Below are 17,370 nucleotides of genomic sequence, written 5' to 3'. Positions count from 1 at the left end.
AACGAAATGGTGGAGTACTTTCTGCAGGCTCTGAACCCTATTTACTTTGGCCATCTAATATCGGTCATAGGCAAGTCTTTCAACGAGGTAGTGAAGATGGGTGGCATGGTGGAAGAAGATCTTAAATCAAGCAAAATCATGAGCTACTCGGCCATCAAAGCAACTACCCAAGCCATTCATAATAGTACCAGGGGAGTGATCGGAAAGAAGAAGAAAGAAGATGTGGCAACAGTTGATTCAGGATTGTGGGGGCCGTCATACCATTATTCGCAGCCTCGACCCCATCACTGAACCTACACCCAAACCCCATATAATCCACCACAACATTACTTCCCATCACCAGACCCTCAAATTTCTGTTCACCACGCCCAGTCATATACTCAACCTACTTCTTACACAATAGCGTGCCCCAGCCTCACAAAACATCTACTTAGCTCCACAGAATGCTTACCCACCCCCATGACCCTACCGAAACCCTACCGATCTAGGTTTCTAGCCCAAACCAGTGTTCAAAAATGAGAGGTTGCAGCGAAAGAAAACTTTTACCTCGTTGGGGGAGTCTTATACTAGTTTATTCCAGAGATTGAGGTTGTTGGATGTCCTAAGGCCAATTGAGTCGAAATTGCCAAACCCTCCTCCAAAGAATCTTGATTACTCCTTGAGTTGTGCATATTGTTTTGGTACTCCAGGGCATAATATGGAGAAGTGCTGGCACTTGAAAAATGCTATCCAGGAGTTCATCGACACAAACCATATTGTGGTCCAAACTCCGGAAGCACCCAACATCAATCAGAACTCATTGCCAACCCATGATAAAACCAACATGATTGAGATAGTACACAAGGAGGGGAAGCCCAAGAAGCCTTCACAATCTGTTATGATGATTCGATCTAGTGAGGTCAAGCTAGTCAAAAAACCAACAGTTGAAGGATCAGTGAACAAGTTGAGCATGACAAATGGTGAGCCATCTGTGGTAGTTGAGAAAAGATCCCCAAGTGATGTTGTAGCAAAGCAAGGAAAGTCAAAAGTAGTCATGCCAGGGTTGGTGAATAATCCTATCATAATTGTAGAGGTGCCCGTACGGACCCTATCATCATCAAGCCTGTAACCAGTTGCCGGTAATCAACACCAGGGCTATCCCATGGAACTATGAATGGGTGATAGTGACCTATAAGGGGAAGGAAGTGAAAGAAGAAGTCAATGAGGCCCAAGTATTAACTCGTTCGGGGAGATACTTTGCCCCGGATGAGTTAAGGAAAGCTAAAACATCCAGAGATAATCTAGTTCTAGTAAAGAAAGCAGTCACTAAAGAAAAAGCAGAGGAGTTTTTGAGAAAAATGAAGGTGAAAGATTACTCCATCGTGGAGCAGTTGAGAAAGATGCCCGCTCAGATCTCCTTGCTATCATTGTTGATCCATTCAGGTGAGCATCATCGGACCCTGATGAAAATTCTGAACGAAGCTCATGTCCCCAACAAAATCACAGTGAACCATCTGGAGAAGATCGCCAACAAAATATTTGAGGTGAACAGGATCACCTTCTCTGATGACGAGTTGCCCGTAGAAGGTACTGAACACAACAAAGCTCTTTATCTTATGGTAAAATGTGAAGATTCTGTGGTCATTAGACTGTTAGTTGACAATGGTTCCAGTGCAAACATCTGCCCTCTATCTACTCTAAACAAGTTAAAAGTTGACGATGAGAGGATTCACAAGAACAGCAGAGGTTTTGACGGTGGAGGAAAAGACTCGGTTGGTGATATAGTGCTTGAATTGACAATAGGACCGATCGAATTCACCATGGAGTTCCAGGTACTGGACGTGGCTGTCTCTTACAATTTGTTGTTGGGTCGGCCTTGGATATATGCCGCCAAAGCAGTCCCGTCCTCTTTGCACCAGATGGTTAAGTTCGAGTGGGATAGACAGGAGATCATCGTGCATGGTGAGGAGAATTTGTGTGCTCACAGTGATGCCTTTGTCCTATTTATTGAGACCGAAGATGACAAAGGGCCTTGGGTATATCAAGTTTCTGAAATAGTGTCGGTTGAGAAGGTTCCAAAAGGGAAATATATTCCAACTCCAAAAATAGCCTATGCATCCATCATGGTGGCTTCTGAAATGTTGAGAAATGGCTTTGTGCCAGGTAAAGGTCTGGGTGCATCTTTGCAAGGTATCGTACAGCCAGTGTCCCTCCCTAAAAATTTGGGTACGTTCGGTATTAGATTCAAACCCACAGTGGTAGATGTGAAAAGGGTTAAAAGGTTGAAACATAAGGCTTGGGCACTTCCAAAGCCTATCCTGCGTCTCTCCAGGTCCTTTGTCAAGCCCGGTGCCAGGAAACACCCAGTGTCAGCAGTGCCAAGTCCTGTGGTTGACATTGATGAAGAGTTAATTGAAAGGTTCTAGAGGTTATTTGATGATGTGAACATGGTAGAAGTTGGAGAAGGTTCTAGCAAAGCAGACGTGCAGTTCGTCGGGCTGAATGTAAAGCTTAACAATTTGAAGGCTACTCATATCCCTACTCAGAAGGAGTTTTGGTAGTTTGTTTTGTTTTCCTTTATATCTGGGTTATTCCAGGGTTGTGACCCAGATTTTTATTTTTCTCTTGTTTGATGTACAAACCCTTGTATCCTTTATTTTCAATGAAATGCAATTTCCCTTTTCCATCATTCCTGATAGTTTTTATTTTTGTTTTTTCTTTTCTTCTTTGTACAGTTCTTTTTATGCTGGTTTCAATGACATGACATGCATGAGGAATCTTCGGCCAAGTCTTAAAAGTCAATCTAATTCTGAAATAATAATCCAAGAAATAGAGTGTGATGATGAAATAGAATATGATGAGGACGAGGCATTGGAGGATATTAGTAAGGAATTAAATCATTTTGAAGAAAAACCCAATCCTAATCTGAATGAAACGAAAGCAATCAATTTAGGATATCCAGATAATGTCAGAGAAACCAAGATAAGTGTCCATCTTGAACCACAAATCAGGGAAGAAATAATTAAAGCATTATTTGAATATAAGGATATTTTTGCATGGTCGTATGATGACATGCCAGGCTTGATTACCGATTTGGTGGTCCACAAATTGCCAATTGATCTAGCATTCCTTCCCGTCAAGCAGAAATTAAGGAAGTTTAAGACCGATGTGAGTGTGAAGATTAAAGAAGAAGTCACAAAGCAGCTTGATGCAAAGGTCATTCGAGTCACGCGGTATCCCATATGGTTAGCCAATGTTGTGCTTGTGCCAAAGAAAGATGGTAAAACCAGAGTGTGTGTTGATTACCGTGACCTCAACAAAGCAAGTCCAAAGGACAACTTCCCACTGTCAAATATCCACATTTTGATTGATAATTGTGCCAAGCATGAGATTGGATCTTTTGTGGACTGCTATGCGGGGTATCATAAGATCTTAATAGATGAGGAAGATGCGGAAAAGATGGCATTCATCAAGCCATAGGGAACATATTGCATTGGGTCATGCCATTTGGTTTGAAAAACGCTGGGGCAACTTACAAGAGGGCAATGACTACTATATTCCATGACATGATACACAAGGAGATTGAGGTTTACGTAGATGATGTGATCATAAAGTCCAGGAAGCAGTCTGACCACGTTAAACATCTAAGAAAGTTTTTCCAGAGGCTTCGTAGGTACAATATTAAGCTCAACCCTACAAAGTGTGCATTTGGTGTTCCATCTGGGAAACTGTTGGGGTTCATAGTCAGTCGGCGGGTCATTGAGTTGGATCCGTCAAAGATCAAAGCTATCCAGGAATTACCACTACCAAGGAACAAGACCGAGGTGATAAGTCTGCTAGGGAGGTTAAACTACATCAGCAGGTTTATTGCTCAACTCACGACAACTTGTGAGCCCATATTGAAGTTGCTAAAGAAGGATGATACGGTTAAATGGACTGATGAGTGCCAGGAAGCATTCAATAAGATCAAAGAGTATTTGTCGAACCCACTTGTGTTGGTCCCGTCGAAACCCGGGAGACCTTTGGTTCTTTATTTGACAGTCCTAGATAATTCATTTGGTTGTGTGTTGGGTCAGCATGACATTACTGGCTGGAAAGAGCAAGCCATCTATTATCTCAGCAAGAAGTTCACATCTTATGAGGTTAAGTATACTCCCCTTGAAAAGACATGTTGCGCCCTGACTTGGGTAGCATAAAAATTGAAGCATTATTTGTCATCCTACACTACTTACCTCATCTTTCGCCTGGATCCGTTAAAGTATATCTTTCAGAAGCCCATGCCCACAAGAAGGCTCGCAAAGTGGCAGATCTTGCTCACGGAGTTTGACATCGTATATGTGACTCGGACGGCAATGAAAGCCCAAGCTTTGGCTGATTACTTGGCCGGGAACCCGGTGGATGAAGAATATGAACCTTTGAAGACTTACTTTCCTGACGAGGAGGTAATGCATATTGACGAGTTCGAGAAGGATGAAAAGTACGGTTGGAAACTCTTCTTTGATGGGGATGCTAACATGAAAGGTTTTGGAATAGGAGTTGTACTCATTTCTGAAATAGGGCACCACTATGCTGTCACAGCTCAACTTCGTTTCTATTGTACCAACAACATGGCTGAGTACAAAGCGTGCATTTTGGGTTTAAGGTTAGATGTGGACATGGGAGTCCAGGAAGTGCTGGCTTTGGGAGATTCAGATCTGTCAGTGCACCAGATTCAGGGAGAATGGGAGACTTGATATTTGAAACTCATACCTTATCAGCAATGCCTACAGGATCTCTGTCAGCGGTTCAGATCAGTGGAGTTCAGGCATATCCCTAGGATCTACAATGAGGTTGCTGACGTCTTGGCTACTCTGGCATTGATGTTACATCATCTAGATAAAGCTTATATTGACCCTCTGCATATTCAAATCCATGATCAGCATGTTTACTGTAACATGGTGGAAGAAGAACTTGACGGTGAACCTTGGTTCCACGATATCAGGGAGAACATCAAGTCGGGGGTATATCCGGTACAAACCACGGAAGATCAAAAGAAAACAATTCTGCATTTGGCAAGCAGATTTTTCTTCAGTGGAGGAGTTTTGTACAATAGAACTCTAATTGGATTATTAATATGCATAGATGTCAGACAAGCCATGACTATCATGATCGAAGAGCATTCCGGAGTCTGCGGGCCGCATATGAGTGGTTATGTTCTGGCAAAGAAAATTTTACAAGCGGGTTATTGTTGGCTCACCATGGAGCGAGATTGCATCAGTTTTGTGTGCAAGTGTCATCAATGCCAGGTACACGGAGACTTGATTCACACTCCCCCATCTGAGTTGCACACAATGTCTGCACCGTGGCCCTTTGTTGCTTGGGGCATATATGTCATTGGACCAATTGAGCTTGCGGCATCAAACGGACATAGGTTCATTCTGGTGGCCATTGACTACTTCACTAAGTGGGTTGAAGCTAAAACTTTCAAATCTATGACCAAGAAGGCAGTGGTCGATTTTGTTCATTCAAATATCATTTGTCGGTTCGGAATCCCACAGGTGATCATCACAGATAATGGTGCTAATCTTAACAATCATCTGATGAAAGAAGTATGTCAATAGTGTAAGATTACGCATCGAAATTCCTCCCCAAGGTGAATAGAGCAGTCGAGGCAGCCAACAAGAACATAAAGAAGATACTTCGAAAGATGGTGCAAGGTTCTAGGCAATGGCATGAAAAGTTGCCCTTTATCTTGCTGGGTTATCGCACTACCATTCGCACTTCAGTAGGTGCAACTCCTTATTTATTGGTATACAACACTGAGGCAGTGATACCCGCAAAAGTTGAAATTCCATCCCTTTGGATTGTTGTTGAAGCCGAAATTGATGATGATGAGTGGGTCAAAACCCGTTTAGAGCAATTGAGTCTGATTAACGAGAAAAGATTGGCAGTAGTGTGTCATGGCCAGTTATATCAAAAGAGAATGGCGAGATCATACAACAAGAAGGTGCGTCCCGAAAATTTGAGGTGGGTCAGCAAGTATTTAAATGCATCCTTCCACATCAGGCTAAAGTGAAAGGCAAGTTTGCCCCAAATTGGCAGGGGCCATTCATTGTAACAAGAGTTACAATGAATTGGATATATGCCGCCAGATGGTTAAGTTCATTGTAATTTGTTGTTGGGTCGGCCTTGGATATATGCCGCCAAAGCAGTCCCGTCCTCTTTGCACCAGATGGTTAAGTTCGAGTGGGATAGACAGGAGATCATCGTGCATGGTGAGGAGAATTTGTGTGCTCACAGTGATGCCTTTGTCCTATTTATTGAGACCGAAGATGACAAAGGGCCTTGGGTATATCAAGTTTCTGAAATAGTGTCGGTTGAGAAGGTTCCAAAAGGGAAATATATTCCAACTCCAAAAATAGCCTATGCATCCATCATGGTGGCTTCTGAAATGTTGAGAAATGGCTTTGTGCCAGGTAAAGGTCTGGGTGCATCTTTGCAAGGTATCGTACAGCCAGTGTCCCTCCCTAAAAATTTGGGTACGTTCGGTATTAGATTCAAACCCACAGTGGTAGATGTGAAAAGGGTTAAAAGGTTGAAACATAAGGCTTGGGCACTTCCAAAGCCTATCCTGCGTCTCTCCAGGTCCTTTGTCAAGCCCGGTGCCAGGAAACACCCAGTGTCAGCAGTGCCAAGTCCTGTGGTTGACATTGATGAAGAGTTAATTGAAAGGTTCTAGAGGTTATTTGATGATGTGAACATGGTAGAAGTTGGAGAAGGTTCTAGCAAAGCAGACGTGCAGTTCGTCGGGCTGAATGTAAAGCTTAACAATTTGAAGGCTACTCATATCCCTACTCAGAAGGAGTTTTGGTAGTTTGTTTTGTTTTCCTTTATATCTGGGTTATTCCAGGGTTGTGACCCAGATTTTTATTTTTCTCTTGTTTGATGTACAAACCCTTGTATCCTTTATTTTCAATGAAATGCAATTTCCCTTTTCCATCATTCCTGATAGTTTTTATTTTTGTTTTTTCTTTTCTTCTTTGTACAGTTCTTTTTATGCTGGTTTCAATGACATGACATGCATGAGGAATCTTCGGCCAAGTCTTAAAAGTCAATCTAATTCTGAAATAATAATCCAAGAAATAGAGTGTGATGATGAAATAGAATATGATGAGGACGAGGCATTGGAGGATATTAGTAAGGAATTAAATCATTTTGAAGAAAAACCCAATCCTAATCTGAATGAAACGAAAGCAATCAATTTAGGATATCCAGATAATGTCAGAGAAACCAAGATAAGTGTCCATCTTGAACCACAAATCAGGGAAGAAATAATTAAAGCATTATTTGAATATAAGGATATTTTTGCATGGTCGTATGATGACATGCCAGGCTTGATTACCGATTTGGTGGTCCACAAATTGCCAATTGATCTAGCATTCCTTCCCGTCAAGCAGAAATTAAGGAAGTTTAAGACCGATGTGAGTGTGAAGATTAAAGAAGAAGTCACAAAGCAGCTTGATGCAAAGGTCATTCGAGTCACGCGGTATCCCATATGGTTAGCCAATGTTGTGCTTGTGCCAAAGAAAGATGGTAAAACCAGAGTGTGTGTTGATTACCGTGACCTCAACAAAGCAAGTCCAAAGGACAACTTCCCACTGTCAAATATCCACATTTTGATTGATAATTGTGCCAAGCATGAGATTGGATCTTTTGTGGACTGCTATGCGGGGTATCATAAGATCTTAATAGATGAGGAAGATGCGGAAAAGATGGCATTCATCAAGCCATAGGGAACATATTGCATTGGGTCATGCCATTTGGTTTGAAAAACGCTGGGGCAACTTACAAGAGGGCAATGACTACTATATTCCATGACATGATACACAAGGAGATTGAGGTTTACGTAGATGATGTGATCATAAAGTCCAGGAAGCAGTCTGACCACGTTAAACATCTAAGAAAGTTTTTCCAGAGGCTTCGTAGGTACAATATTAAGCTCAACCCTACAAAGTGTGCATTTGGTGTTCCATCTGGGAAACTGTTGGGGTTCATAGTCAGTCGGCGGGTCATTGAGTTGGATCCGTCAAAGATCAAAGCTATCCAGGAATTACCACTACCAAGGAACAAGACCGAGGTGATAAGTCTGCTAGGGAGGTTAAACTACATCAGCAGGTTTATTGCTCAACTCACGACAACTTGTGAGCCCATATTGAAGTTGCTAAAGAAGGATGATACGGTTAAATGGACTGATGAGTGCCAGGAAGCATTCAATAAGATCAAAGAGTATTTGTCGAACCCACTTGTGTTGGTCCCGTCGAAACCCGGGAGACCTTTGGTTCTTTATTTGACAGTCCTAGATAATTCATTTGGTTGTGTGTTGGGTCAGCATGACATTACTGGCTGGAAAGAGCAAGCCATCTATTATCTCAGCAAGAAGTTCACATCTTATGAGGTTAAGTATACTCCCCTTGAAAAGACATGTTGCGCCCTGACTTGGGTAGCATAAAAATTGAAGCATTATTTGTCATCCTACACTACTTACCTCATCTTTCGCCTGGATCCGTTAAAGTATATCTTTCAGAAGCCCATGCCCACAAGAAGGCTCGCAAAGTGGCAGATCTTGCTCACGGAGTTTGACATCGTATATGTGACTCGGACGGCAATGAAAGCCCAAGCTTTGGCTGATTACTTGGCCGGGAACCCGGTGGATGAAGAATATGAACCTTTGAAGACTTACTTTCCTGACGAGGAGGTAATGCATATTGACGAGTTCGAGAAGGATGAAAAGTACGGTTGGAAACTCTTCTTTGATGGGGATGCTAACATGAAAGGTTTTGGAATAGGAGTTGTACTCATTTCTGAAATAGGGCACCACTATGCTGTCACAGCTCAACTTCGTTTCTATTGTACCAACAACATGGCTGAGTACAAAGCGTGCATTTTGGGTTTAAGGTTAGATGTGGACATGGGAGTCCAGGAAGTGCTGGCTTTGGGAGATTCAGATCTGTCAGTGCACCAGATTCAGGGAGAATGGGAGACTTGATATTTGAAACTCATACCTTATCAGCAATGCCTACAGGATCTCTGTCAGCGGTTCAGATCAGTGGAGTTCAGGCATATCCCTAGGATCTACAATGAGGTTGCTGACGTCTTGGCTACTCTGGCATTGATGTTACATCATCTAGATAAAGCTTATATTGACCCTCTGCATATTCAAATCCATGATCAGCATGTTTACTGTAACATGGTGGAAGAAGAACTTGACGGTGAACCTTGGTTCCACGATATCAGGGAGAACATCAAGTCGGGGGTATATCCGGTACAAACCACGGAAGATCAAAAGAAAACAATTCTGCATTTGGCAAGCAGATTTTTCTTCAGTGGAGGAGTTTTGTACAATAGAACTCTAATTGGATTATTAATATGCATAGATGTCAGACAAGCCATGACTATCATGATCGAAGAGCATTCCGGAGTCTGCGGGCCGCATATGAGTGGTTATGTTCTGGCAAAGAAAATTTTACAAGCGGGTTATTGTTGGCTCACCATGGAGCGAGATTGCATCAGTTTTGTGTGCAAGTGTCATCAATGCCAGGTACACGGAGACTTGATTCACACTCCCCCATCTGAGTTGCACACAATGTCTGCACCGTGGCCCTTTGTTGCTTGGGGCATATATGTCATTGGACCAATTGAGCTTGCGGCATCAAACGGACATAGGTTCATTCTGGTGGCCATTGACTACTTCACTAAGTGGGTTGAAGCTAAAACTTTCAAATCTATGACCAAGAAGGCAGTGGTCGATTTTGTTCATTCAAATATCATTTGTCGGTTCGGAATCCCACAGGTGATCATCACAGATAATGGTGCTAATCTTAACAATCATCTGATGAAAGAAGTATGTCAATAGTGTAAGATTACGCATCGAAATTCCTCCCCAAGGTGAATAGAGCAGTCGAGGCAGCCAACAAGAACATAAAGAAGATACTTCGAAAGATGGTGCAAGGTTCTAGGCAATGGCATGAAAAGTTGCCCTTTATCTTGCTGGGTTATCGCACTACCATTCGCACTTCAGTAGGTGCAACTCCTTATTTATTGGTATACAACACTGAGGCAGTGATACCCGCAAAAGTTGAAATTCCATCCCTTTGGATTGTTGTTGAAGCCGAAATTGATGATGATGAGTGGGTCAAAACCCGTTTAGAGCAATTGAGTCTGATTAACGAGAAAAGATTGGCAGTAGTGTGTCATGGCCAGTTATATCAAAAGAGAATGGCGAGATCATACAACAAGAAGGTGCGTCCCGAAAATTTGAGGTGGGTCAGCAAGTATTTAAATGCATCCTTCCACATCAGGCTAAAGTGAAAGGCAAGTTTGCCCCAAATTGGCAGGGGCCATTCATTGTAACAAGAGTGTTGTCCAATGGTTCTTTATATTTAATAGATATAGAAGGCAAATGTGTAGATATGGCTATCAATTATGATGCAGTCAAAAGATATTATGTATGATTTCTTTGGTTTGTATAATTGTTGTTTGTACTTGGCATGTTTTGAAGATTGGAATGACGAAGGCCTTTTATTCAGCTATCTAAACACTTTATCCTTTGTTACCCCTTTAAACCTTATTTGTTTTCTTTCATACCCCTCTTTTAGAATCAGTAGCAAAATTTAGAAACACAGACACAAAAGGTAAATAAATAAGAAAAAGAGAAAAAGAGAAGAGTAAAAGAGAAAGAAAGGAATGGAAAAGAAAAAAAGAAAAAAAAGAGAGAAAAAAGAGAAGAAGAAAAAAGAGAAAAGAGAGAAAAAAAAAGAAAAAAAGAAAAAGAAAAGTAACAACAACAAAGCAATTCCTATGACATGAACTACGTTCGACATGATTCCTTTTAAGGATACGTAGGCAGCCTCATGGTTCAATCCCATCATATAAAATTCAAAAGCCCCAGGCAAAGAAACTGGGGCAGAAGTTGTGACCTGTAAAAGATCTGATTCCAAAAGTTGTAATTTTGAACCCATTCAAGTGTTTTGAGCCTTTGTGATATCCTTTCTTTCTAACCCTATCCAAAAGCTCACATTACGGTCCAAAGAAAGACCTTCCTACAAATCTTCGAGGTATGCCAAGTCGATCAAGTAGAGGTGTGATTCATATTGGGGGCAACACTCCATTCTAAGCAAGAAAAATGAAAAAATGAGAGAGTCTTATTGGTGAAAACCCTCACGGGTACCGTAAGGCAATGGAAAGCTTAGAGAAATTAAAAATGAGAGAGTCTTATTGATGAAAACCCTCACGGGCATCGTAAGGCGACGGTGAGTTGAGAGATGAATAAATGAGAGAGGTTTGTTGGTGAAAACCCTTCAGGGCACCACAAGCCGAATAAGGTTGTTGACTTTTCAAAGGAATCGAATTATGGGAACCCCAGGCATAAAGTGTGAAGACTGAAAGAGGATTGATTGAATGGACTGGGCTGATTAATCCGAAGTGCATGTCATATTCATTGATGCCAGCAGCCTCACTCAGATAAGTCCCTTTTCTTTTTCTTCCTCAAATAGTCGTTCTGTTTTGATTTTCCTTCTCTATTCATAACTCTCGAAGACATTGCATTTCATTCCTTTTTGGGTCTACTCCTTTAAGGCTTTTTCAATTTTAGCCTTGCTAAGCAAAAAGAAAGGATTGCAAAGCTTATTACCAACTTCCAAATTACGCAAAAGCAAAGTACGGCCATAGCATGCCAGAAATAGCATGATGCAAAGTGGAAAACAAGGTGTTAGCCGAGCTTCAAGTGATCAAGTGGTTTCGTGAATTGTGGGGAGAAATACAGAGGTTCAGATGGGAAAGACAGATATGTTAAAACAACAGGTTGACTATAAAGCACTCGGGTCATTCAGGGCTTCGTGGTTAAGGTTCAATCAGAAGGTGAAACAATTCTTGGCCAGTCAGATGCAACTGAGCAGAATAAAGCATGGTAGTGGAAAGGCCACCCTCAACAAGAATGGCGCAAACTAACCACCACATTTTCAAACTGACGAAATTTTTCTTTGATTGAAATAGAGGCACGAAATTTCATTTGTTTCGGAGAAACCCTCCGTGACAAAAGCACGTACCAGACAGGCTCGGTAGTAAGTTTCCAGTACCTTCCCGGATAACGGGATTTAGTAAGTTTTGAGACCCTCGCAAATGACAAGGTATGACGAGAGTTCTACTTTTGGGAAGTATAATTTGGCATTTGAGTTCCCACTTTTTGAGATGAGACTTGGTTTGAAATTTTCAGGATAAGGGAATTTAGCTTAGAACTTATTTTGATAACAAGAATCGGTTAACACTCACAAATGTTCCCAATATCAAACTGGGGCAGGAAATTTCTCTTGTTTTGTTTGTTTTGATATAATCAGGCGCCCACCTGGAGAACAAGGGAAAATAGTTGCAAGTAACAAGAGAAGATGGTTCAAGTTTCAGAGGAAAGGAAGACAATTCAAAGGAAAAGCAGTCTCAAGGGAAAAGCATTTCAAGATCAGCAATCAGGCGCCCACCTGGAAAACAAAGGAAAACAGTTCAAGTTTCAGAGGAAAGGAAGATGGTTCAAGTTCAGCAATCAGGCGCCCACCTGGAGAAGGGAAAATAGTTCAAGTTTCGAGGGAAGACGGTTCAAGTTCAACAATCAGGCACCCACCTGGAGAACAATGGAAAACAGTTCAAGTTTCAGAGGAAAGGAAGATGGTTCAAGTTCACCAGTCAGGCGCCCACCTGGAGAACAAGGGAAAACAGTTCAAGTTTCAGAGGAAAGGAAGACGGTTCAAGTTCAACAGTCAGGCACCCACCTGGAGAACAAGGGAAAGCAGATCAGGTTTTAGGGAAAGTAGTTCGAGTTTTAGTAATCAGGCGCCCACCTGGAGAACAAGGGAAGGCAGTTCAAGTTTCAAAGGAAGACAGTTCAAGTGTTGGCAATCAGGCACCCACCTGGAAAACAAAGGAATTCACTTCAGAATGCAATTCAAGTCAGCAATAAAGGAAGTTCACCTCGAGAGTACAAGTCAACAGAGCAACAGAAACTACAAGATCAAGTTTGAAGATATGTAGATAGGATTTTTGTAATTCATAGGTCATAGTTTAGTCTAGCTTCTTATTTTGTCTTGGTGTAATAAGGGTTCATCAAGCAGTAGTAGCAGCAACAGTGAAATCACATCTTCCCAGTAGTCTCAGCTACCGAAACTTTCCGAACTACACTGACCTGATTCCTTTATAGCCAAGGATATGTAGGCAACCTCGGAAGCAAGGTGCGGTCAAATCTTTCAAAAATGCTTCCCACGGAGTATTCAAACGGGCAAAAATCGCTCGTATCCGCTCATTATCTTTGCATGAAAACTTTTCGTGTTTCCGAGCAAAGAGAGGCAGCTGTGAGCACATGGATTTTGCCCCATAGGAATTACTCCCATAAAATATAAGAAAACAATTTTTTCCATTTTTTGCAATTTTATAGGATTTTGTGAGAATTTGTGCTAATTGTTTGCATTTCTGTGCATGTTTACTTTTGTTAAAAATCATGAAAAATGTCAAAAATACCATGCATTGCATTTAGGTTTTGTTTTGGGAAAATGCATAAGTACCTCCGTAACATATACCTGGATTCCCAACTACACACTTTTTCTTTGCGGGAATCTTATTACCCCTCTAAACTTATTTTAAATGGAATTACTTACACCCTTAACGTTGATGTGGCAGATTGTGTGTATTTCACTCTCCTTGGGAGAGGGAGAAGCAAAAAAACGATTTTCAGATTATTTTTTATTCTTTTTTACCATTTTTTCTTACTTTTTTTTCTTTTCCTTTTCCTTTTCCTTTTCCTTTTCCTTTTTCTTTGTCTTTTTTCTTTTACTTTTTTTTTCGTTTTTTTCTCTAATTTCGGCGGATATTCATTCACCGGTGACTTTGTCTAACCTTTTTTCTTCCATTTTTTCTTTTCACACACAAATTAAACTCTCAAAAGGTTTTATTCATAAGCAAAGCAAAATACACTCAGATTTAGGGGGAAAAATTCATCATCAGAAAACCTTCCCACACCGGAAAACAATGATGTATTTAAATTTTAACTAGAAAGAATTTTCTCAACTTATATTCGTTTTTATTTCTTTTGCTCTTCCTCACACCCATAAATTACAATTTAAGAATATATATATATATATATATATATATATATATATATATATATAACAAAACACACTTAGATCAGGATAAAAATCTGTCGCCAGGAAAAAATATTCGCCGGAAAGAATGGTGTTTGTGAAATTCCGACGACCACCATTTTATTCCGTCGGTGACCAAAACAAAAAGAAAGAGAATGAAATAACCAAAAAATGAGAATAATAAGAAATAAGAAAAAAGGATAAGAAAAAGAAGAAAGAATAAAAAAAGTACTAAAAATACATGTGGGGGCGCGTGTAGCTCACCACTTGCCAAGAGTTTGGTTATCTAGTTTTAGGGTGCATATAATTCCATTTAAAATAGGTTTAGGGGGGTAATAGGATTCCCGCAAAGAAAAAGTGTGTAGTTGGAAATCCGGGTATAAGTTAGGGGGTACTTATGCATTTTTCCTTTTGTTTTTATAGTTTTAAGATTAATAAGTTAATTATTTATTTTGTTAAAAATGAAAATCACAAAAATAACTCATTTTTCATTTTTTGCCTTTTAGATTGTTGATTTTTCTCTTTTAATTTAGGACTGAGTAATTTTTATAATTATTGTGATTAGGTAATAGTTTAATTTTTCAATTTAGATTAATTTAGGATTTTTAATTAAAAAAAGAAAAGAAGAAAAAAAGAGGTAATTGAAAAAGGGTCTTTTTTAATTGAAATTGGGCTGATCTTTATACCCAATTTAGTCCAAACCCAAGCCCAAAATAACCATCCTACCCGGTCCAACCCCTCACAGCCCAAACGACCCCGTTTTGTAATAATCTGATCGCAGCCGTTGGATCTTCGTGATCCAACGGTGCGGAACTAATCAACCTAAACCTTATAACTGTCCTAACATAGACCCCCCCTCTCAACCCCAACCATTCCATCGTCTCTTTCAACATGAAGCAAACCCTAGCCGCCTAAAAGAACCTCGTCGCCTCCGCCGCTAACTAGCATCAGAAATCGCCTCACGGCGGTCTGGTGGTCCAAACCTCCCCAAATATTTACCAGGCAACCCCCTTTCTTTCCTCTTTCCAAATCCCTAAACCAAATCCTTCAAATCCCCGCCAATATTTTCCGATTTCAGATCTAAAGCACCAACCCCAAAAACCCTAACTCGCTCAAACCGCCCCAAGTCCATACCCTGTAGTCACTCGGCTTCCCCAAACCCAAAATATCCAGCAATTTCCCCTAGGAGTCTTTGAAGCTCGTCGAATTTTGGATCTAGGGTTCGACCCCTTCTGTTTCTTTGGGAATGTTTCTCGAAGTTTTGCTTAATTTGGCTGGAAGTTTGCCCAATTAGGTTATTCTTTACCAGAGTAACCATTTGGGTCAACTTCAAGCCTTTAGAAGCATCCAAAGCCAAGCACAAGTCCATTCATTTCTTCTCCGTCCTTCAGTAGGTATTTCCTCTCTTGGTCTTCTTGTTCTTTTGTCTTCTATTATTCTTTTGTTCGTTTGTGCTGATTCACATCCATAAAAACAAAAAAAAATATGTTGTTAAGGCTTTCATTCATCTCTGTTTTTTGTTAATTAAGCAGCCTTTGATAGGTTGGGTTTATTTGAATTTCATGGTTAGCTAATTAAGGTCAGAAGATTCAAATGATTTGGCTAGGGTAATCACTGACAGCTTTGTTTGCTTTCTGGTTGATGTTTAGTTTCCATACCTGCTTTCCTTGCTTAGTTTGCACGAGTCAATTAGGCTAATTTCAGCATTTGTGTTCGATACTTAGTTAGATGTTTGTTGAATTCCCCTCCCAATAATCTATTAATAGGCTTTAATAACTTTTCTTTTGAAACTTGTGTTAGTATTAGGTTTGAGTTATTTCTATTTCTGTTTCATGGCTAATTTGGTTCATGATAAATGAATTTAAGGTTAGTCTGAAGGTTTAATTGCATTTCCGTTTGTTATTTGATTCTATTTTCCCAATGTTTGCTTGCCTTGTTTTGTTTGCCATAATTTGTCAACCATTAGAAACTTAGGAGGGGTTAATTGAACAAGTAGGAACTTAGGGGGGTTATTTGGGAGTTAGAAATAAGATTTTTCAGATAAAGTTAAGGTTAGAAGCTTCTAGAATTTAGGGCAGCTGGCCCTATTTGGCCAACATAAATGCTGAAACCAATTAGAGGGTGACAACTGTCCCAATTCTGTTAGAAAGATGCATTTTGCAGGCTTGGAATAATTCCTATTTTTCTGTTTTAAGCACATGGATGAGAGGCCTATAAAGTAGGCCCTTTCTTTCATTCTAAAGGACAGAAAAAGCATCATTCTCTGGCACAAAATTTTTTTGCATTGTTTAGCTAAAATTTCTCAGATTTTGACAAGAAAACTAGAAGAAACTTTTTGAAATTTTCGAACTCAAAAAGGGCTGAAGCATGGTTTAGTTTTGGAAGTTGTGGATGTTGTTGTTTTGTTGTGTTACTCACGCTGCTACTACTGAATCCTCACTCTCTTTTGCCTTATTTTGAAATACAGGTATTCTTTGGACCTTGTGTAATATGTGAAGTGCAAATCTGAAACCATGTAATCAAGTGTGGAGACATAAGGATGAATATTAGCTTTGCTGAAAGTTTATTCATGTGGTCTTTAAAGTTTTGCCCAACTTTTGTATTAAGTTAGCTTTACATTATGTGTTCATTTGCTCATTTACTTTACTGATGCTATATTTCATTTTCAAGTTTGGATTAGGAACTTAGCTTATTGTGTTGATTTGTAATTTAAACTTGTTGGCTTTGTTTAGACTTATTTAGGTCAGTGTCGATTTTCAGTCTATGGCTAGTCCATATTATGATTTCGTTGTTTTATTTCCAGCAGAGTTTGGTCTTAGTATCTGAATTTTTTTTAGAGCTATAATTTGAGCAAGAGTGTATATGTCTGATGATTTGTTGTATTTCCAGTTCAACTGTTTAGGGTCTCAATACTATTAGGAAGATTGTACCTGTGAATTCAACATGATTAATGAGTAGATTATAATTCCAAATGTGTTCCCCTAACATTAATATGTAAAATCATAAAATCAGAAGTGTGTGACAAGGTTGTTTAAGTGTTATGATTTTCAGAGTTCTGTATATTATGTATGGTGCATGGATCATGTTTAGTTGGGCCTCATTAGGGCCTGAAGAGCTTTTGCCGAGTTGGGCCTGGATTTGGCCCACTTTGAAATGGGCAATCATCTGCCTAACCACGGGCTAGCCTTCGAGCCTAATTGTTCTTTTAAACAATTTCTTTGGGTTTAAGCCC

The 17,370-nt window shown here is 40.1% G+C and overlaps 3 protein-coding genes across 3 annotated transcripts in view; all 3 read left to right on the top strand.

The window, feature by feature from the left end:
* The first annotated feature begins 697 nt into the window (after positions 1-697).
* Positions 698-2,405, top strand: LOC138883054 (uncharacterized). The gene is made up of 2 exons (XM_070163713.1): positions 698-1,041; positions 1,133-2,405. Exons 1-2 carry the CDS (start codon positions 698-700, stop codon positions 2,403-2,405), a joined length of 1,617 nt encoding a protein of 538 aa, XP_070019814.1.
* Positions 2,406-3,479: 1,074 nt separating this feature from the next.
* LOC138883053 (uncharacterized) lies at positions 3,480-6,697 on the top strand. The gene is made up of 4 exons (XM_070163712.1): positions 3,480-4,121; positions 4,287-4,679; positions 4,749-4,979; positions 6,191-6,697. The coding sequence occupies exons 1-4, from the start codon at positions 3,480-3,482 to the stop codon at positions 6,695-6,697; spliced, it is 1,773 nt and encodes a 590-aa protein (XP_070019813.1).
* Positions 6,698-7,771: 1,074 nt separating this feature from the next.
* Positions 7,772-17,370, top strand: part of LOC138883052 (uncharacterized) — a 32,758-nt gene continuing 23,159 nt past the window's right edge. The window contains exons 1-3 of the mRNA XM_070163711.1: positions 7,772-8,413; positions 8,579-8,971; positions 9,041-9,271. Of these exons, the coding sequence (XP_070019812.1) occupies positions 7,772-8,413; positions 8,579-8,971; positions 9,041-9,271 (1,266 nt within the window). The remainder of the gene's footprint in view (positions 8,414-8,578; positions 8,972-9,040; positions 9,272-17,370) is intronic.

This window comes from Nicotiana sylvestris, chromosome 12 (genome assembly GCF_000393655.2).
Source record: "Nicotiana sylvestris chromosome 12, ASM39365v2, whole genome shotgun sequence".
NCBI classification, from domain to species: domain Eukaryota; kingdom Viridiplantae; phylum Streptophyta; class Magnoliopsida; order Solanales; family Solanaceae; genus Nicotiana; species Nicotiana sylvestris.
The sequence above is the reverse complement of the archived record's forward strand: the minus strand, read 5'-3'. Positions and strand labels throughout refer to the sequence as shown.

Excerpts from the sequence above, each read along its gene's own strand:
- LOC138883054 (XM_070163713.1), top strand. The coding sequence starts at position 698 with ATGGAGAAGTGCTGGCACTTGAAAAATGCTATCCAGGAGTTCATCGAC. Across the intron at positions 1,042-1,132 it reads TCAAAAGTAGTCATGCCAGG|GGCTATCCCATGGAACTATG; the intron begins GTTGGTGAATAA and ends AATCAACACCAG.
- LOC138883053 (XM_070163712.1), top strand. The coding sequence starts at position 3,480 with ATGCCATTTGGTTTGAAAAACGCTGGGGCAACTTACAAGAGGGCAATG. Across the intron at positions 4,122-4,286 it reads AGAAGTTCACATCTTATGAG|ATCTTGCTCACGGAGTTTGA; the intron begins GTTAAGTATACT and ends GCAAAGTGGCAG. Across the intron at positions 4,680-4,748 it reads TGGGAGATTCAGATCTGTCA|GATCTCTGTCAGCGGTTCAG; the intron begins GTGCACCAGATT and ends CAATGCCTACAG.